General features: G+C 45.0%; 2 protein-coding genes across 5 annotated transcripts in view; one reads left to right on the top strand and one right to left on the bottom strand.

Moving 5' to 3' along the window:
* The first annotated feature begins 6 nt into the window (after positions 1 to 6).
* ccne2 (cyclin E2) lies at positions 7 to 11,720 on the top strand. Of its 4 annotated transcripts, none has more exons than XM_034077558.1 (11): positions 7 to 46; positions 2,036 to 2,072; positions 2,902 to 2,983; positions 3,094 to 3,147; positions 3,625 to 3,767; positions 4,109 to 4,244; positions 7,254 to 7,496; positions 7,893 to 8,027; positions 9,322 to 9,433; positions 9,777 to 9,934; positions 10,755 to 11,720. In XM_034077558.1, exons 2-11 carry the CDS (start codon positions 2,059 to 2,061, stop codon positions 10,860 to 10,862), a joined length of 1,185 nt encoding a protein of 394 aa, XP_033933449.1. In that variant the 5' UTR covers positions 7 to 46; positions 2,036 to 2,058; the 3' UTR covers positions 10,863 to 11,720. The 4 variants fall into 4 exon arrangements, with proteins under 4 accessions (XP_033933449.1, XP_033933448.1, XP_033933446.1 ...); XM_034077557.2 differs by having other exon boundaries at positions 44 to 100; XM_034077555.1 differs by lacking the exon at positions 7 to 46 and adding an exon at positions 435 to 486.
* Positions 11,721 to 12,762: 1,042 nt separating this feature from the next.
* The window catches only part of LOC117441471 (neural-cadherin-like), a gene marked incomplete at its 5' end in the record, with an annotated part of 12,998 nt that continues 4,464 nt past the window's right edge, over positions 12,763 to 21,296 (bottom strand). The window contains 7 exons of the mRNA XM_034077560.1: positions 12,763 to 14,956; positions 15,800 to 15,895; positions 16,556 to 16,714; positions 17,186 to 17,436; positions 17,572 to 17,752; positions 18,217 to 18,460; positions 21,048 to 21,214. Coding sequence (XP_033933451.1) covers positions 14,568 to 14,956; positions 15,800 to 15,895; positions 16,556 to 16,714; positions 17,186 to 17,436; positions 17,572 to 17,752; positions 18,217 to 18,460; positions 21,048 to 21,214 — 1,487 coding nt within the window. The remainder of the gene's footprint in view (positions 14,957 to 15,799; positions 15,896 to 16,555; positions 16,715 to 17,185; positions 17,437 to 17,571; positions 17,753 to 18,216; positions 18,461 to 21,047; positions 21,215 to 21,296) is intronic.

The raw sequence follows: 21,296 nt of genomic DNA, 5'->3' as shown, positions 1-21,296 counted from the left end.
TCGGGACTCGTATGCGGAAGCAGTTTTAGTACCACGTAAAAAAAGGGTAAATATCTCCGTTAAAAGTGAATGTTAACGCGGAGTACCGACGCCGTGTGAGGTGAGTGAGTGCAACGAGCCGTTAGAGTTCAGTCGGGATGAACGGAAAGCCGTTTAAACTTAATAGAACGTTCGAAATGAACGGAGGCTCCGGTGAAACTCCGTTAAAATCCCTTTAAATCGCGTCCTTACGTTTCTGTTAAGCCGTTAACTCCCCCAGAGCTGCATACCAATGATATATTATTAAACGAAGACCTTCGATCGCTCTCGGGACGTTAATCACATGGGAACTCTGCCCGTTTGTGAAAATCGCTCACGGGATTTGAACATTTAGCGGGTTTCTGTTAACCGGGAACGCGCATGCGCAGTGGGAAGAGGCGGATATAAGGATTGGCGCCGGCGCCACAGCTGATGCATCCATTCATTCACTGACTCTCCAGCGAGGAGGTAAGAGACCTTCCGAGACACTTTTATGCTTTCAAATCTGCCTAATAACGCGGGATGTCTGAGCCTCGCCTCGCAGGGTCTGCGTGGCGCGGGTTGCCCTTAGAAACGGAGCAGTTTGCTGTAAATGTGGGTTCAAAATGGAGCAGTAACTTGGGGCTAAAAGTTGACCAGTTGGCTATAAATGTGGGTTCAAAAGTGCGATCGAGACCCTGCTTTCATATCTTATCCTCATCTTGTATTCTACCTCGTTATACCTGTGTTATAGACGGGTTCGGACTCTGTACTTGGTGAGAGTTTTAGTTTAAAGAGGACTTTAGAGGACTTATTTCCAGTAACACTTGCTGTTGTTGTGATTTTAAACTGTTAAAGTGGCTCTTTCTACTCAGACTGAGGTGCGCGTGAAGGCAGCTTTGTGTCGGTGTTATAACGGGGGGGTCAGGACTAGCTGGTTATTGTTGACCTAGTTAGCTGACCCAGGCTAGGTTTGCTAATTACTGTAGCTCCTCTGCACAAAGTAGCCTCGCTGTAGTCTCGGTTTATCCGCATTTAATAACCCGTTTCAAGGTCTGTGTTCAGATATGATATCCCCAGGAGTGTACCCCAGCAGTTGGTGTAGGTTTGAGCTCCACATCGGGCTGTTCTCCACTCGTTTCCCCGCGGAAGCTGCAGGAGGTTCGGTTCGCTGAGCTCAAATCCTCCCGCTTCTGAGCTTCTGAAATTGGCGCGTCTTTGAGTTTCAACCCTGAAATAAAGTCCATATTACCGCCTTTCCACACTTTAAAACTGCACTACACTCGCATTGAGATGTTCGCGTAACCAATACAGGGGATAAAGTGCGTTTTAATGCAGCATTTATGAGCTTTTTTTTGTTTGAAATCGAGGGAACAATCAGCCCCCCTCCTTTCTTTTGGCTGTAGTCACCACACTAGCTTACAGGGCTAGTGTGGCTCTTTATGATCACTTTCACCTGGTTTATAAACCTGCTATTTAATGAAATGTGTAATCATGTTCCCGTGTGGAGCTGTAGCTTAGTTAGCTGACCGTCACTGTTTGTTAAAGCCACTGTGTCCCTCTTTGCTGAGCCTCTGACCTCGCAGGCTAGCTATCACTAAGCTGTGAGGTGCTCTTCCATGTTGGGGTCCAGAGACCCTGCGTCAGACCCTCACTGGGGTCTGACGCAGGGCCACCTGGTTCTGGTTGCATGTCATCTGGTGCTTCTTGGGGCCCAGTGGCTCCTCAGCACCCTCTAAAAGACCATGTTTAATATTCATAAGCCTTATTGGCAGATGCTCTGAAGCTACATGTGGAACTGCGATGAGAATCTGAATTGCCAACAACGCAACGTCACGTATGAAACGCGTTTAGATCAAGGAGAAACGGTAGAGTAAAAAGCTACATGTTATTTTTTGAAAAGCAGGAGTCCATATACATGTTAATAATATAAGTTATACACGAACAGAATGCCTGCGTACAGTGGAATGGGATAACTGCAGGATGTGAACTCTGTGCCCGTGGATGTATCCTCACCTCCTCCTCTTTGTCTTCGCAGGAGCCATAAAGATACTCTACACAATGTCCAGACGCAGGTAAGAGCTGGTTCTCAAGCTGTGGTGTGGGGACCAACGGGGAGCCAGGGCATCACCCAGTTGGTGCTGCTGGGTGCTTATATAGATTTACATCCTGTTGTTTAATCATTCAAAATGGGAGCTTTCATTACAGTCGTTTCTTCACCTTCTTGATCACAAATCAATATGTTGGTGGATCATATGATCTGCAGTCAGAGGTGGGAAGAGTACATTTGACTAAAGTACTATATTTGAGTACCATTTAGAGGAACTATAATTGAGGATTTCCATGTTATGCTACTTTAAATGGTGTACTTTTACTCCATCTGGATGAACAACGTCGCTACTTTCACTTGAGCAACATTTTGGATGCAGGACTTTTACTGTAACAGAGTATTCCTACACGCTGAGTACTTCTACTTTCACTCAAGTACAAGACCTGAGTACTTTTACTCAAGTACAAGATCTGAGTACTTCTACTTTCACTCAAGTACAAGATCCGAGTACTTCTACTTTCACTCAAGTACAAGATCTGAGTACTTCTACTTTCACTCAAGTACAAGATCCGAGTACTTCTACTTTCACTCAAGTACAAGATCCGAGTACTTCTACTTTCACTCAAGTACAAGTTCTGAGTACTTCTACTTTTACTCAAGTACAAGATCTGAGTACTTTTACTCAAGTACAAGATTTTAGTACTTCTACTCAAGTATAAGGTCTGAGTACTTCTACTTTTACTCAAGTACAAGATCTGAGTACTTCTACTAAACGTTAAAGTAGTAACCTGCGTAATGAATGAACTTCAGTAAAGCAAGTCACTTAAATCTGATGCACTTTTGTTTCGTTTCAGTGGTCGCATTACTTTGCAAGCCAGAGATTCAAACGCACTCGTGCCGGACGTCAAAGCCCCCCTGAAGAAAAGGAGATCAGAGGTTTGTGTTCCACCCTTGTGTCTTTGGACTTAACGTTATGACAGTGTGTTACCCTGTGGTAGCCGTTAGCACGGAAGCTAACTCTCGCGTTTATTTGTGTTCTTCTCCAGCCCTCAAAGAAAGAACTACAACCTGCTGCCAAAAAACAGAGCTATGAAATCCAGGTCAGTGTGTCCACGGGTCATCACTCTGAATTAGTGTGTGTTATTATCGTGTGTGTGTCCTCCTGTTTCAGTTGCTAAAACTAGCTTCACTTTGACTATTTAAAGTTCAGTAATGGAAACTAGCTATGTATTGAATAAAGCACATCAACACATTATCAGTTTGTTCTTGATTTGGTCAGATTAAGGGCACTCCTAAGGGCACTTTGTAGTAGCAGTGCAGTACCCGCTGTCACCACAAGGTGTCACCGGTGAGCTTGACTGGTAAACTATTATTCACAGCCCATTCGAGGTAAACTCCAATAAAAGGCCGACAGCGACGTCTGACCTGATATTTAATGTATGTTCTCTACTTTAAATGTTGATGTTTACCGTGTAGTTGAAGCACCCTGAGCTTCCCTGGTGAGCCGTACAGGTAAAGCATTATCATAGTCTTTGTTTTGATACATTTCTTCACCTTGTCTGTGTATTTCCTTCCAGAAGTGTTGGTCTGAGGACGGAGCGAGTCCCTGCCTCCTCATCGAGACGCCGCACAAAGAGCTGGAGCCCGCTGACCCGTCCAGCTTCAAGCAGTACCGCTTCAAGAACCTCTTCATCAAGGCCTCCCCCATCCCCCGCCTCAGGTGAGTGTTTTACACCTCGATGACTCGCTGAGCTGCTGCTCCGCCCGACTCAGCCTCTCTATTCAGACTTTGTGTATTGTCCCAGTCTCATGGTGATTCTGAATCGACCAGTTAAACCCCACAAACGGCGTCTGAGGGCTTCTTAACATTTGGGCTAAACAGGTTATTTAAATCTCAATAATAGATGCAGATAATAACCGGTACATTGGCTTCTCGCCGGTCACTTTGAACGACGCACTGACCAATTGAACTAGTCGCTTTTGGATGTGTCCCAGAGACCGTTTCGGGACGTTCTCCAGTGGTACGTATCGAGATGCTAACCCCCGGTGTTTGTCCTGCAGCTGGGCCAGCTCTGACGACGTCTGGATCAAAATGCTCAACAAGGAGCTGAAGTACGTCCACGACAAAAGTTACCTGCAGAGGCACCCCAAGCTGCAGCCCAAGATGAGAGCCATCCTGCTGGACTGGCTGCTGGAGGTCAGAGAGGACTCTTTAAAGTAGAGACGCTACTGATATACACCTGAACATCAGCAGGAGAGGACTCTTTAAAGTAGAGACGCTACATACTGATATACACCTGAACATCAGCAGGAGAGGACTCTTTAAAGTAGAGACACTACATACTGATATACACCTGAACATCAGCAGGAGAGGACTCTTTAAAGTAGAGACGCTACTGATATACACCTGAACATCAGCAGGAGAGGACTCTTTAAAGTAGAGACACTACATACTGATATCCACCTGAACATCAGCAGCAGAGGACTCTTTAAAGTAGAGACACTACATACTGATATACACCTGAACATCAGCAGGAGAGGACTCTTTAAAGTAGAGACGCTACTGATATACACCTGAACATCAGCAGGAGAGGACTCTTTAAAGTAGAGACACTACATACTGATATCCACCTGAACATCAGCAGCAGAGGACTCTTTAAAGTAGAGACACTACATACTGATATACACCTGAACATCAGCAGGAGAGGACTCTTTAAAGTAGAGACACTACATACTGATATACACCTGAACATCAGCAGGAGAGGACTCTTTAAAGTAGAGACACTGCATACTGATATACACCTGAACATCAGCAGGAGAGGACTCTTTAAAGTAGAGACACTACATACTGATATACACCTGAACATCAGCAGGAGAGGACTCTTTAAAGTAGAGACACTACAGACTGATATACACCTGAACATCAGCAGGAGAGGACTTTTTAAAGTAGAGACACTACATACTGATATACACCTGAACATCAGCAGGAGAGGACTCTTTAAAGTAGAGACACTACATACTGATATACACCTGAACATCAGCAGGAGAGGACTCTTTAAAGTAGAGACACTACATACTGATATACACCTGAACATCAGCAGGAGAGGACTCTTTAAAGTAGAGACACTACATACTGATACACACCTGAACATCAGCAGGAGAGGACTCTTTAAAGTAGAGTCACTACATACTGATATACACCTGAACATCAGCAGGAGAGGACTCTTTAAAGTAGAGACACTACATACTGATATACACCTGGACATCAGCTGGAGAGGACTCTTTAAAGTAGAGACACTACATACTGATATACACCTGAACATCAGCAGGAGAGGACTCTTTAAAGTAGAGACACTACAGACTGATATATCAGCAGGAGAGGACTCTTTAAAGTAGAGACACTGCATACTGATATACACCTGAACATCAGCAGGAGAGGACTCTTTAAAGTAGAGACACTACATACTGATATACACCTGAACATCAGCAGGAGAGGACTCTTTAAAGTAGAGACACTACATACTGATATACACCTGAACATCAGCAGGAGAGGACTCTTTAAAGTAGAGACGCTACTGATATACACCTGAACATCAGCAGGAGAGGACTCTTTAAAGTAGAGACACTACATACTGATATCCACCTGAACATCAGCAGCAGAGGACTCTTTAAAGTAGAGACACTACATACTGATATACACCTGAACATCAGCAGGAGAGGACTCTTTAAAGTAGAGACACTACACACTGATATACACCTGAACATCAGCAGGAGAGGACTCTTTAAAGTAGAGACACTACACACTGATATACACCTGAACATCAGCAGGAGAGGACTCTTTAAAGTAGAGACACTACATACTGATATACACCTGAACATCAGCAGGAGAGGACTCTTTAAAGTAGAGTCACTACATACTGATATACACCTGAACATCAGCTGGAGAGGACTCTTCAAAGTAGAGACACTACATACTGATATACACCTGAACATCAGCTGGAGAGGACTCTTTAAAGTAGAGACACTACATACTGATATACACCTGAACATCAGCAGGAGAGGACTCTTTAAAGTAGAGACACTACAGACTGATATACACCTGAACATCAGCAGGAGAGGACTCTTTAAAGTAGAGACACTACATACTGATATACACCTGAACATCAGCAGGAGAGGACTCTTTAAAGTAGAGACACTACATACTGATATACACCTGAACATCAGCAGGTGAGGACTCTTTAAAGTAGAGTCACTACATACTGATATACACCTGAACATCAGCAGGAGAGGACTCTTTAAAGTAGAGACACTACATACTGATATACACCTGGACATCAGCTGGAGAGGACTCTTTAAAGTAGAGACACTAGATACTGATATACACCTGAACATCAGCAGGAGAGGACTCTTTAAAGTAGAGACACTACAGACTGATATATCAGCAGGAGAGGACTCTTTAAAGTAGATACACTACATACTGATACACACCTGAACATCAGCAGGAGAGGACTCTTTAAAGTAGAGACACTACATACTGATATACACCAGAACATCAGCAGGAGAGGACTCTTTAAAGTAGAGACACTACATACTGATATACACCTGAACATCAGCAGGAGAGGACTCTTTAAAGTAGATACACTACATACTGATATACACCTGAACATCAGCAGGAGAGGACTCTTTAAAGTAGAGACACTACATACTGATATACACCTGAACATCAGCAGGAGAGGACTCTTTAAAGTAGAGACACTACATACTGATATACACCTGAACATCAGCAGGAGAGGACTCTTTAAAGTAGAGACACTACATACTGATATACACCTGAACATCAGCAGGAGAGGACTCTTTAAAGTAGAGACACTACATACTGATGTACACCTGAGCATCAGCAGGAGAGGACTCTTTAAAGTAGAGACACTACATACTGATATACACCTGAACATCAGCAGGAGAGGACTCTTTAAAGTAGAGACACTACATACTGATATACACCTGAACATCAGCAGGAGAGGACTCTTTAAAGTAGAGACACTACATACTGATATACACCTGAACATCAGCAGGAGAGGACTCTTTAAAGTAGAGACTCTACATACTGATATACACCTGAATACGACTCCTAAAAGCTGCACAAATGGCCGTCCAGTGTGTTGATGTGTTTGTGTTGATGTGTGTGTGTGTGTGTGTTTGTGTTCAGGTGTGTGAGGTGTATTCGCTCCACCGGCAGACGGCCTACCTGGCTCAGGATTTCTTCGACCGCTTCATGGTGACTCAGGAGAACGTGAACAAAGATTACCTGCAGCTCATCGGCATCTCCGCGCTCTTCATCGCCTCCAAGATCGAGGAAATCTACCCTCCTAAAATCTTAGACTTCGCCTACGTCACGGACGGAGCGTGTGATTTTTGGGACATCCAGCGCACTGAGCTGCACATACTGAAGGTGCGCTTATTAAAAAAAACCTTTTCATGAACTGCACCCGCTGCTTTTTAGTTTAAGGCTGCAAGATAAGACTTTATTCATCCCGGGGGAAATGTAATGCCAGACATATTTATAAGTATTAATGTCAGTAAAATGCAAACACCCGTCTCAGTGTGTTGACCTGTGTGTGTGTGTGTGTGTGTGTGTGTGTGTGTGTGTGTGTGTGTGGTGTGTGTGTGTGTGTGTGTGTGTGTGTGTGTGTGTGTGTGTGTGTGTGTGTGTGTGTGTGTGTGTGTGTGTGTGTGTGTGTGTGTGTGTGTGTGTGTGTGTGTGTGTGTGTGTGTGTGTGTGTGTGTGTGTGTGTGTGTGTGTGTGTGTGTGTGTGTGTGTGTGTGTGTGTGTGTGTTCGTGTTGCAGGCGTTGAACTGGAACTTGTGTCCGGAGACTCCGATCTCGTGGCTGAAGCTCTACGCTCAGGTGGAGGCGCAGACGGACGGAGAAAACTTCCTGGTGCCGCAGTTCTCTCAGGAAACATACATCCAGATCACACAGGTACCTGCAACACTTCCACACGGCTTGATACCGAGATGTCGTATTTCTGTAGGAGCTACAGCACGGTCACATGACTTCACGTCACCACCGCTAAGCTAAAGGTGGCTAATGTTGGGCTATAAAGGAACTACAGCACGGTCACATGACTTCACGTCACCACCGCTAAGCTAAAGGCGGCTAATGTTGGGCTATAAAGGAACTACAGCACGGTCACATGACTTCACGTCACCACCGCTAAGCTAAAGGCGGCTAATGTTGGGCTATAAAGGAACTACAGCACGGTCACATGACTTCACGTCACCACCGCTAAGCTAAAGGAGGCTAATGTTGGGCTATAAAGGAACTACAGCACGGTCACATGACTTCACGTCACCACCGCTAAGCTAAAGGTGGCTAATGTTGGGCTATAAAGAAACTACAGCACGGTCACATGACTTCACGTCACCACCGCTAAGCTAAAGGCGGCTAATGTTGGGCTATAAAGGAACTACAGCACGGTCACATGACTTCACGTCACCACCGCTAAGCTAAAGGAGGCTAATGTTGGGCTATAAAGGAACTACAGCACGGTCACATGACTTCACGTCACCACCGCTAAGCTAAAGGTGGCTAATGTTGGGCTATAAAGAAACTACAGCACGGTCACATGACTTCACGTCTCCACCGCTAAGCTAAAGGAGGCTAATGTTGGGCTATAAAGGAACTACAGCACGGTCACATGACTTCACGTCACCACCGCTAAGCTAAAGGTGGCTAATGTTGGGCTATAAAGGAACTACAGCACGGTCACATGACTTCACGTCACCACCGCTAAGCTAAAGGTGGCTAATGTTGGGCTATAAAGGAACTACAGCACGGTCACATGACTTCACGTCACCACCGCTAAGCTAAAGGAGGCTAATGTTGGGCTATAAAGGAACTACAGCACGGTCACATGACTTCACGTCACCACCGCTAAGCTAAAGGTGGCTAATGTTGGGCTATAAAGGAACTACAGCACGGTCACATGACTTCACGTCTCCACCGCTAAGCTAAAGGTGGCTAATGTTAGGCGTGATGACGTTTAGTCGTCTCATTTAGACACTTGTTAGTTTAATTCCACCAGTGGGGTAATTACTGACGTGTTTTGTCGTAGAATAAAAATCTCTTCAGCTTGTGTTAACCACAGACTTTATTTCAGGCTAACAACCAAAAACGTGTTCAGAAATCCGTTGACCTCCAGACAAGCGGACAGGAAGTGCTAAAACGCTGAGTCATGTCAGGGTCTCATCTCTGCTCTCTTATTGTGTTGCAGCTGTTGGACCTCTGCATCTTGGACATCAACGCTCTGGACTACAGCTACTGCGTTCTCGCCGCCGCCGCATTCTGCCACTTCTCCTCGTTCGACGTCGTTCATAAAGTCTCAGGTGAGTTTCATTTCCACACCTGGACGTCTGATTTAAAACTGAAGAAAACATTTTTCCGTCAAAATTATCTTTGATTTTATTTACAAGGTGTAAAACGATCTACATAATTACACATCCGAAATATGATGATTTTATTTGTATATTCTAACGGATGCTTACGTTTTAATAGTTAAAGTAGTTTGTATTTAGTCCATTTTAGTTTGTTTTATACAGTGAATTATATTACTGTATACCTACTGTTTGGGTATATTTGACTCCGTATCCTAACGTGTGTGTGTGTGTGTGTGTGTGTGTGTGTGTGTGTGTGTGTGTGTGTGTGTGTGTGTGTGTGTGTGTGTGTCAGGCCTGACGTGGGACTCCGTGGCTCCCTGTGTGCGATGGATGAGTCGCTTCATGGACACGCTGCGGACTCAAACCAAACCTCAACTCAAGAACTTCCCCAAAGTGAAATCTGATGCGCGGCACAACATCCAGACACACGTGGCCTACCTGGACCTGCTGGTGAGCAAAACCAACGCACCACGCGGCTTCAACAAGGGTTTTCAAAAATAAGAGTGGGGTAAATACTGGGTGGGTTTTTCCCCAAAATAGGAGCGGGGCTATCAAGGTTTACTGGGTAGGAGGTTTCCAAAATAAGAGCCGGTTAATGCCGTTCAAAGTATAGGAGGTTTTCAAAATAAAAGTGGGGTAAATACGATTTACTGTTTAGGAGGTTTTCAAAATAAGAGCGGGGTTAATATAAATGTGCGGGGTTAATGAGCTTACTGAGTTGGAAGTTTCCAAAATAAGAGCTGGGTAAATATGTCTTACTGGGTTGGAGGTTTTCAAAATAAGAGCGTGGTTAATGCGGTTCAAAGTATAGGAGGTGTCAAAATAAAAGTGGGGTAATACGGGTAACTCGGTGGGAGGTTTCCAAAATAAGAGCTGTGAAAATATGTTTACTCGTTGGGAGGTTTTCCAAAATAAGAGCGAGGTTAATACGGTTTGACTGGTTGGGAGGTTTTTGTGTTATTTTCAAAATAAGAGCGTGGTAAATACGTTAATTTGTCTGAGGTTTTCAAAATAAGAGCAGGGTTAATATGGTTTACTGTGTATAAGATTTCCAAAATAAGAGCAGATAAGGATGTGATTTTAAAGCTTGTTAATAACAGAAGCTACCAAAATAAGAGCGGCATGTGTTTTTGAGGATGTGCATTATGTAATGAGAGCGAAACAGGGTGTGTTTTTGGGGATTGTAAATGAAATGGCTCCCAAAATAAAGGGCAGTATTCAGTATCTCTGGTCAAAGCTAGTAATAACTCACGCTGGTGTGTTTCTGCAGAGGAAATCTCTGGACCGCCCGGACAGCCCCGAGTGTCAGCTGTCGCCCGTCGCCGTGGGAACGGTGTTGACTCCTCCCAGCAGCACAGAGAAGCCGGCCAATCACTGAGCAGCGCAGAGAAACTGGCCAATCAGTGAACAGCACGCGCCCAAGAGGACGCGCCCCTCCGTACAGTGTTCGACTCGTCAGTGAGACGGGATTTTAAGAGACCTCATGTAGCACGTTTTAATTATTTTAAACACTAAATCTGGATCTGATTCCTGTCCGTCTGCTTTTTAAATCATTTGTTTTTAAACAGGAATTATTGGGCGACTTTTAATTGACAGATTAATTAATGTGAATGTTTTGCCTTCACCTGTTCCCGCCGAGGACAAGTGGAGCGCTGTGCTTTGTTTTAAATCTAACGTCAAGTTGGAGTGGAAACGTCGGGTATTTATCTGGTGCTTTTTCCGAAATGGGGAAACTTGAATATACATTTCATTCTGCTCTGAACTACAGAGGTTAACGTATTTAAACCCCCCCCCCATTGTGAGCCATGAGAACAACCAGACACTTTATCTGCTGTTTGACACCGGACGCTCAATCATCCCTTTTCTTAATCTTTATTAAACCTGGTTGCACACTTGTTACATTCCTGGGAAACTTGACTCAATACGAGAACGGCTTGCGATGCTGCAGCGTTTCTGCTATTCATTTATTTTTTTTAAGTGCTTGTATTTATTGATAAGCCTTAGTCTGTAAAAACAAGATGTCTGTGTATATGTACAAAGAATAAAGGAGTCCTTCAGTGATGCCGCCAGAAGGCAGCGTGTATTTATGGCCCTGCCTGTCCTCAGTGCCTTCGGATGAGCTGTGAGTGGAACCTGCAGCAGACGCCTGGAGATGTGAATGTTTGTGTAAATAGTGCAATTCAGAAATGTGTTTTCTTTTATATGGGAATGTTTGAAATAAATGAAATGGAATGAGTTTGGTATGAAGTTCTTAAGTATGACGTAACGACAGACTTTTCTACATACACTACAAACTAATCTATTGCATATTTTCCACATAATATACCTTCATTAGTTTTTCATCAGCTATACAATATGTTTGTATCATGATGTTCTTGACATACCGTTCCTTTTTTTTAAGTACTATGCTTTCTACTTTTCCTCAAGTATGAGATCTGAGTACTTCTCCCTCCTCTGCAAATACTTAAAGGGGACCTATCATGCAAAATGCCCTTTCTGATGTCTGGGAACTCACGCAGCGTCAGGAAACAACCCTCTCTCTTTTCCTCCGTACCCAAATCTCTAACTACGGAGCTGATCCAGATTTGCGTCCGATATGACGTCATATCTGAAATGTGGACCCACGGGCCAATCAGAAACAATGCCTGACTGTTTTGGACGTAATATGGTCGGTGTTTACATTAGCATGCTAACACTCAGAGCTAACCTGTGCTGGAGAGCATGTGTGTGAAGAAGCAGGAAGTAGAAAGGAACTCACCTTGTGGTGTAACCGGGAGAGAGAAAGCCTTTGAGCTCCAGACTGTTTCAGATCCTTGATAATCCATGATATGGAGTTTCATCACGGCAGCATTTAGTTTAGACGGTAGCTGCCGGGTCCCGCATGAGCTCAGACCCCTCCTCTTTAAAGCTTTATCCCCAAATCAGCACTTTTGAAACAGGAAGTGAAACAGAGGGATATGAGGCATGGCTAGAATGGGTGATTCGTTTGGTATTTTGAGCAAAACACTTCATAGACATGTTTTTTATATTTCTGAAACCTATGCTATTGCCTACAAATAGCGTGACGGGTGACCTTTAAGACGGTTTAAATCTAAAAGTCCCATCAGGTTTGATTTTTAGATTTCTCTCCTGGAAATGTAGACAGACATTTAAAATGCTGTGAGTTAAACCTCAGTTCACCACACGGTGGCAGTGTTGTCTCAGCAGTGTCCTAATACAATAATACAAGCACTAACATTTCTTCTATTTTAAAATCAGAATGCGAATCTCAGAAAAAGCTCGTTTTGGGGAAAAGCCATTTTTTTTATTAAAAGTCATTTACAAAAGGAATACTCCATCTTAGGTTGCTATAAAACGTCCATATGTACAACACACACACACACACACACACGAAAGCTACACATCGGCTCAGAAAAAGACACCTTCATTCTCCTTCCTGTACAGTGTGTACACATGAAGACACTATTGTTTCCCACTTTTTTTTAATTATCACCTGAAAGTGGGCGGGGCCGTAATTTTGACCGGAAGTGACGTCAGCTATATTTTCGAGTGCTTCTAACAATCATTGTAGAGTGCTATGAGGACATGGGCGTTATTTAAAGTGTTATGGGACTTGTTATGATCTCAAATATTCTGCTATTATGTGATGAAACCTTTTTTATATATATATATATATGTTACATATGTTTTCTGTTTACGCTTCCTCTAAACGTCTGTGCTCTGAAATCTCATCAATACATCTTTAACTTCCACCGTCTGAACACGACAAAAAGACTCAACGTGACGCCACTGCACGCTAATAACACGACGCAAAGCATTCTGGGAAGTTTCTACAGGGGAGTACAAAAATAATCTCGTCTGAAAATTATCAAATCTTATTTTACATATCGAGGTTTTTTTTTTAACCTCTGACTCGTCCTGCAACAGGAAGCTAGAAAAGTGTGGGAAAAGCCAAGGGACCTTTTACTCTGAAAATATGGATTTTCAGAGTAAAAGTAAGCGGCCCACAAAATGTCGACAGATGAAATAAACACAGCACATCTAAAGTAAATAAAGATGGCATGTTCCCGTGTGCTGGAAAGCCTCATCGGTGTCCTTGTGTTCAGGGTGTCAACGTTTCCATGTAAGCATTTGGCCATTTTCGGGATAACACTTCTCAGCGAAAACACTCCTTTTCTTTGTCTTCTGTGATGATAAATACCTTTAAGAAATGTTAAAACTAACTGCAACAAACATTTACTTTCATGATGTGGTTTATAAAAGATCAGAAAACAGTAAAAGGTTAATATGATGTCTTGAAAACAGGAAATGTCTGTTTCTGACGGCTGAAAACTATTTGTCTGTCGATGAACTAACTTGACTTCTCGGTTTTGGGCCGTTAACATCACGGTTTTCTGACATTTTAGAGGTTCATTTATTGCTAAAAACGTGTGGAATGAATTTCGAATAAATAAATACACCAAAAATAAGAACTTAAAAAGGTTTAAAAATATTTTTGGATGATTACTAATGAATGAAAGTGTGATTTTAAACTGTAGACGAGTCGTTAGCATCAGTTAGCTCAGTCACTGAACATGTTACCGTTTGAATGTTAAGTCCTGCCTCTTATCGGGCCAGCAGCCAATCAGGACGGAGCATTTTTGAATTGGAGTCTGGCACAGCCAATCAGATTTCAAGGCCCAATGAGCACCCACACAGGAGTTTCCAACTGTTGATAAGTTCGCAGGACTTTTTAATATTAACTGCACGTCTGACATCAGATAAATGTAGTTTGCAGTCACAATATTGTTGTTTTAGGAATTCCATATTGACCTAATATTTCCAAAATGTTGAAATGTATGTTTATATTCAAATTTGACCGACTTTTTGTTTGTGTTATTTGAAACTAATTATGGCAACTAGACTAATAACCAGAGGGAACCAGGGAGATGCTGCCTTCAGGGTCCAATAAGACATCCCTGGGTGGTGTTGTGTAGCGCCCCCTAGTGGTGGAGAGGCAGGGGGTCTCGGCTGTGGCCCCTCTGGATGTGGGTCACTGCGTCTCTGTGTGCGAGTCCCAGCTGGGGTCGGTCGTACATCTCGCTCAGAGCCTGGAACTTTGGGCCCCATCGAGACAGTCTCTCGTCCGCAAACCCTCCCTCCTCCTCCTCTTCCTTCTCCTCCTCCCTCCTGCTCCCGGCCCTGGACCCCAGCGAGCTGAGGCTCCCCGCCCCGGACCCCGAGCCTTCCACGCTCCACAAGTGCAGGGCGTCCGGCGGAAGCGCCCCCCCGTCGCTGTCCGCCTCCCACAGGATCCTCGCCACGTAGCTCTGGAAGTCCCCGTGAGAGCAAGAGGGGGCGAAGGTGGGCGGGGCGAAGTCACTGTAGGCGGCATGCTGGTAGGGGGGGGGGGTTGTGATGGTGGTGGTGGTGGTGGTGGGGGATGCTGAGGTACGGAGCGCCTGAACTGGAGGAAGAACCTGACGGGTGCACCTGAAGAAACAGACATTTAGAAGGATTCAAAATGTTACTCAAGTAAAAGTAGAAGTACTCAGATCTTGTACTTCAGTAAAAGTAGAAGTACTCAGATCTTGTACTTCAGTAAAAGTAGAAGTACTCAGATATTGTACTTGAGTAAAAGTAGAAGTACTCAGGTCTTGTACTTCAGTAAAAGTAGAAGTACTCAGATCTTGTACTTGAGTAAAAGGAGAAGTACTCAGATCTTGTACTTGAGTAAAAGTAGAAGTACTCAGATCTTGTACTTGAGTAAAAGTAGAAGTACTCAGATCTTGTACTTGAGTAAAAGGAGAAGTACTCAGATCTTGTACTTGAGTAACAGTAGAAGTACTCAGATCTTGTACTTGAGTAAAAGGAGAAGTACTCAGATCTTGTACTTGAGTAAAAGTAGAAGTACTCAGGTCTTGTACTTGAGTAAAAGTAGAAGTACTCAGATCTTGTTCTTGAGTAAAAGTAGAAGTACTCAGATCTTGTACTTGAGTAAAAGTAGAAGTACTCAGATATTGTACTTGAGTAAAAGTAGAAGTACTCAGATATTGTACTTGAGTAAAAGTAGAAGTACTCAGAACTTGCTTTAGTTCCACCTGGATTCACTCCAGGTGGAACTAAAGTCTGATTCAACACTTGATTAGATTTCACATCATTCATCCAGATCTGTGAAGTAACTAACGGGATTAAATACATGTAGTGGAGGAAAAGTACACAGTAGCATAAAAGTGAAATCAACTAAAGTACAAGTACCTCGAAATTGTATTTAAGTACAGTACTTGAGTAAATGTACTCAGTTACTTTCCACCTGACTCATGCTGTGGTACTCACCTCCTCCTGGCTGGAGGACTTGATGAGGGGTCCGGAGGAGGACTGAGACAGGCTGGAGCCCAGCGGGCGCTTCAGCTCCGAGATGTCGTATCCGTTCTGCAGGAGAAAGTAATACGACTTTCCTTAACGCCAAACAGATCATCGCAGCATTACCCACAATCCCCTCTGTTTCAGCCCTGTTTCCAAAGTGCTGATTCTCTGTCTGTGACTTCAGATGGAAACCAGGAGCCCCTCCCCACGCCCCTCTGAGAGACATCTGGTTACAAAGAACTCAATGGAGCTCTAGGAGGAGATTCAGGTGATAAGGGGGGGGGGGGGGGGGGGGGGGCTACCTTGTTGCTGATTGGCTAATGGCTACACAAGACAACACATCGTTATGACATCATAAAGTGGCCAAAATCAAAGACATGAAAAAGTGGATTTTGCATAATAGGTGACCTTTAATGGTCGACTTCATTTACATTAGAATATCTTTAATCGGAAATTGAAGGCAGAGTCCCCATTGGACTCCTTTGTTTACTTCCGGGAACATAGTGACATCACTAAGGAACACTAGAGCTTCTATTGGCTAGCGTTCCAACACATTGTAAGATAGGCTAAAGGGGCGGGACATCTCTAAGAGGTCGACCAATCACAACCATGTGTAATTTAGTAAACCTTCTGTTTCTGTCTGTGTATCCATCACATGTTCTGCTTTCAAGTATTGCCAAACTGTTGAAGTAAGTTACATATAAATGTGTGTGTGTGTGTGTGTACCTGGTCCTGCTCTCCCCCCCCCCTCCTCGTTGTAGTTCAGGATGTTTTCCCGGATGTCCTCCCAGCTCTCGTGCTCGGCGGGGATGTGGTAAACTCCGCGCTTTCTGAACTTGTTACGGCTTCCTTTCTGGTTCCACACCGTCACCGCCACCAGCACGGCTACACACACACACACACACACACACACACACACACACACACACACACACACACACACACACACACACACACACACACACACACACACACACACACACACACACACACACACACACACACACACACAGTTTTAATATTTAGTTTCCTTCCTGTACATTTCTGCAGCAGCTCTTTGGAGTCATTTCTCCTCAATGATATATTATATTTTAGAGGGAGCAGGAGGTGATAGGGCTGATGGGAAATGTAGTCTTAGTATTTTGTATTTAAATGTTACCGTTATATTTTATTCACGTTTATTACTTTCTTTCTAAACGTGTATAATAAGTGATAATAAGTAGTGGAGTAAAGTACTGATACCAGAAGAATGTACTTGAGTACAGTAATAAAGTATTTGTACTCCACTACTTCCCACCTCTCAGTGTAAATGTCTTGAGGACAGCACTTGAGTGAATGACCTTAGTTTTGTCTCACCGAAGAAGACGAGCAGACACATGCTGATGGCGAGGATGGAGCTGGGGCTGAGGGCGGCGAGGCGGTGACCTTTGACCGCTCCCAGCTCGCAGCGCTGCCCCCCGAATCCGTCGAGGCAGCGGCAGCGAAACGCGTCGGGCGACAGCGCCTGGCACACGCCGGCGTTACGACAGGAAGTGGCTGCGCAGGGCGACGCCGCGCACCGCTGCTGCCCCGAGGCCTCCGTCACCGTCAGCTGACCGCCGGGGCACCTGGGAGAACACCGGAAACAGGGTTATTACCAAGTAGGCTATTATATTATTTGTAGGCATTCATTAGAGGTCTCAGATACAAATATATAAAAAACTTGTCTTTGAAGATCATGCAGGAGCAGGAAGACGTGTCACCTGCACTGGTGCTTCCTCCAGAGGTCGGTGCAGGTCAGCGGGCTGCGGCAGGGCTGACCCCTGCAGGCGTCGCTGGGGCACCCCGCGGTGACGCCCCCCCGCTGCAGCACCGTCACCGTGTCCCGGCTCTGCCCGTCCAGAGGGAGCAGCTGGCCGTTAAAGCGAACGTCCCTCAGGCAGCCTGCAGGGGGAGAGGAAAGGTTTGCCGCATGCTCATCAGCTACAGAGAGTACTCTTCTGTCCTGAGCTGCTCCAACAATGCAACGTAATAAAATACAAAAACAAAAAATAGTCTATATACATGTCAACAGAATATGACATTAAATATTGTACATTAAGACACAATTAAATACGGTTTATTGCGGTGATAACTATTTATATAAATAGTTACATGAATACTCGATTCTGATTGGTCAATTAGGACATTTCGGAGTTATTAATACACACCGCTGCGAAGGTGGATCAAGGGAGAGAAAGAGAGGTTAAAAGTGGTTGTGAAAACACTGAAGGTCCTCTTCCAACATGAGAGCAACGTGATAACAAAGGAATCAACTGCAGCTGTGAACATGACAGGGTGTGTGTTCTACTTCTTTTATGAACTGTCTTTTTGTTGGATTGTAGCCGACGTAAAGCATGGAGTCTCACCCTGAAAGCCGGCCTCGTCGCTCCCGAGCGTCAGGCTGTGAACCTCGACCTCCCGCCGACCCCCCAGCTGGGCCCGGGCCTCCCTCGACCCGCCCCCCCGCTCCAGACGCAGGGTGAACAGGTTGTCATGGCGACTGAGTCCGACCTGCACCCATTGTCCGACGTCGACCCGTTGCTCGGGGAGACGCAGGGCGTGGACGCCGTCACCGAGGTTAGCACGAACCGAGAGCAGACCCTCCGCGATCTGAAGAGAAGAACAGAGTCCGTTACTTTGTGTTCATACGATTTTGCACAGTTTGTCCAATTTCTGTGTTGGTCCCTGAAGGCAGCATCTCCATGGACCAATGGGATTTCTCCATGTGATTTTGGATTATGTCAGAAAATTATCTGTGTCAAACAAACGTTTATGATACTTACACGTTTAGTTCAGCAGGATAATCTCCACGTATTAACACCACTTTGATTTATGAAGTAAAAAGCTAACGTTGGGCTATAAAGGAACTACAGCACGGTCACATGACTTCACGTCACCACCGCTAAGCTAAAGGTGGCTAATGTTGGGCTATAAAGGAACTACAGCACGGTCACATGACTTCACGTCACCACCGCTAAGCTAAAGGCGGCTAACGTTGGGCTATAAAGGAACTACAGCACGGTCACATGACTTCACGTCACCACCGCTAAGCTAAAGGAGGCTAATGCTGGGCTATAAAGGAACTACAGCACGGTCACATGACTTCACGTCACCACCGCTAAGCTAAAGGAGGCTAATGCTGGGCTATAAAGGAACTACAGCACGGTCACATGACTTCACGTCACCACCGCTAAGCTAAAGGTGGCTAATGTTGGGCTATAAAGGAACTACAGCACGGTCACATGACTTCACGTCACCACCGCTAAGCTAAAGGCGGCTAACGTTGGGCTATAAAGGAACTACAGCACGGTCACATGACTTCACGTCACCACCGCTAAGCTAAAGGTGGCTAATGTTGGGCTATAAAGGAACTACAGCACGGTCACATGACTTCACGTCACCACCGCTAAGCTAAAGGTGGCTAATGTTGGGCTATAAAGGAACTACAGCACGGTCACATGACTTCACGTCACCACCGCTAAGCTAAAGGTGGCTAATGTTGGGCTATAAAGGAACTACAGCACGGTCACATGACTTCACGTCACCACCGCTAAGCTAAAGGTGGCTAATGTTGGGCTATAAAGGAACTACAGCACGGTCACATGACTTCACGTCACCACCGCTAAGCTAAAGGTGGCTAATGTTGGGCTATAAAGGAACTACAGCACGGTCACATGACTTCACGTCACCACCGCTAAGCTAAAGGTGGCTAATGTTGGGCTATAAAGGAACTACAGCACGGTCACATGACTTCTCGTCACCACCGCTAAGCTAAAGGTGGCTAATGTTGGGCTATAAAGGAACTACAGCACGGTCACATGACTACACGTCACCACCGCTAAGCTAAAGGTGGCTAATGTTGGGCTATAAAGGAACTACAGCACGGTCACATGACTTCACGTCACCACCGCTAAGCTAAAGGTGGCTAATGTTGGGCTATAAAGGAACTACAGCACGGTCACATGACTTCACGTCACCACCGCTAAGCTAAAGGTGGCTAATGTTGGGCTATAAAGGAACTACAGCACGGTCACATGACTTCTCGTCACCACCGCTAAGCTAAAGGTGGCTAATGTTGGGCTATAAAGGAACTACAGCACGGTCACATGACTTCACGTCACCACCGCTAAGCTAAAGGTGGCTAATGTTGGGCTATAAAGGAACTACAGCACGGTCACATGACTTCACGTCACCACCGCTAAGCTAAAGGTGGCTAATGTTGGGCTATAAAGGAACTACAGCACGGTCACATGACTTCCCGTCACCACCGCTAAGCTAAAGGAGACTAATGTTGGGCTATAAAGGAACTACAGCACGGTCACATGACTTCACGTCACCACCGCTAAGCTAAAGGCGGCTAACGTTGGGCTATAAAGGAACTACAGCACGGTCACATGACTTCACGTCACCACCGCTAAGCTAAAGGAGGCTAATGTTGGGCTATAAAGGAACTACAGCACAATTACATGACTTCACGTCACCACCGCTAAGCTAAAGGAGGCTAATGTTGGGCTATAAAGGAACTACAGCACGGTCACATGACTTCACGTCACCACCGCTAAGCTAAAGGTGGCTAATGTTGGGCTATAAAGGAACTACAGCACAGGTCACATGACTTCACGTCACCACCTCTAAGCTAAAGGCGGCTAACTGTTGGGCTATAAAGGAACTACAGCACGGTCACATGACTTCACGTCACCATCCGCTAAGCTAAAGGTGGCTAATGTTGGGCTATAAAGGAACTACAGCACGGTCACATGACTTCACGTCACCACCGCTAAGCTAAAGGATGGCTAATGTTGGGCTATAAAGGAACTACAGCACGGTCACATGACTTCACGTCACCACCGCTAAGCTAAAGGAGGCTAATGTTGGGCTATAAAGGAACTACAGCACAGGTCACATGACTTCACGTCACCACCGCTAAGCTAAAGGCGGCTAACGTTGGGCTATAGTCGTCTCATTTAGACACTTGTTAGCAACCTCTGTTTTTAAACTCACCAGTGGGGTATTTACTGATGTATTTTACGTCGTAGGACATCAGCTCGTGTAAACCACAGATCTTAAACAACAGAATAACAACCGAAAACACATTGATCTCCAGACCAGGTGAGAGGAAGCGATGAAATGCTGACTCCTTTCAGGGTTTAAAGACTTTGAGTATTAAAGCGTGTGACATCTAAGGTCTCTCACTGACCTCCAGCACGATGAAGGCGTCGGGCTCCCGGGACCTCATGGAGAGCAAGGTGCCGGAGGAGGCTCGTGTCCGGAGCAGCAGCTGGACGTCTGTGCGGCGAGAGCTGCCTCCGCCTCTGAGCTGCAGCTGCACGACGCTGCCAGAGTCGAAGGAGAACTCAGGGAGGGCTGAGCAAGGAGAAACAGAGTTAAAGGGTTTTGAAGAAGAACACCATAGACACACACACACACACACACACACACACACACA

Source organism: Pseudochaenichthys georgianus, unplaced genomic scaffold, assembly GCF_902827115.2.
Source record: "Pseudochaenichthys georgianus unplaced genomic scaffold, fPseGeo1.2 scaffold_1703_arrow_ctg1, whole genome shotgun sequence".
Taxonomy (NCBI): domain Eukaryota; kingdom Metazoa; phylum Chordata; class Actinopteri; order Perciformes; family Channichthyidae; genus Pseudochaenichthys; species Pseudochaenichthys georgianus.
Note: the sequence above shows the minus strand (reverse complement) of the source record. Positions and strands in the feature narration are given on the sequence as shown.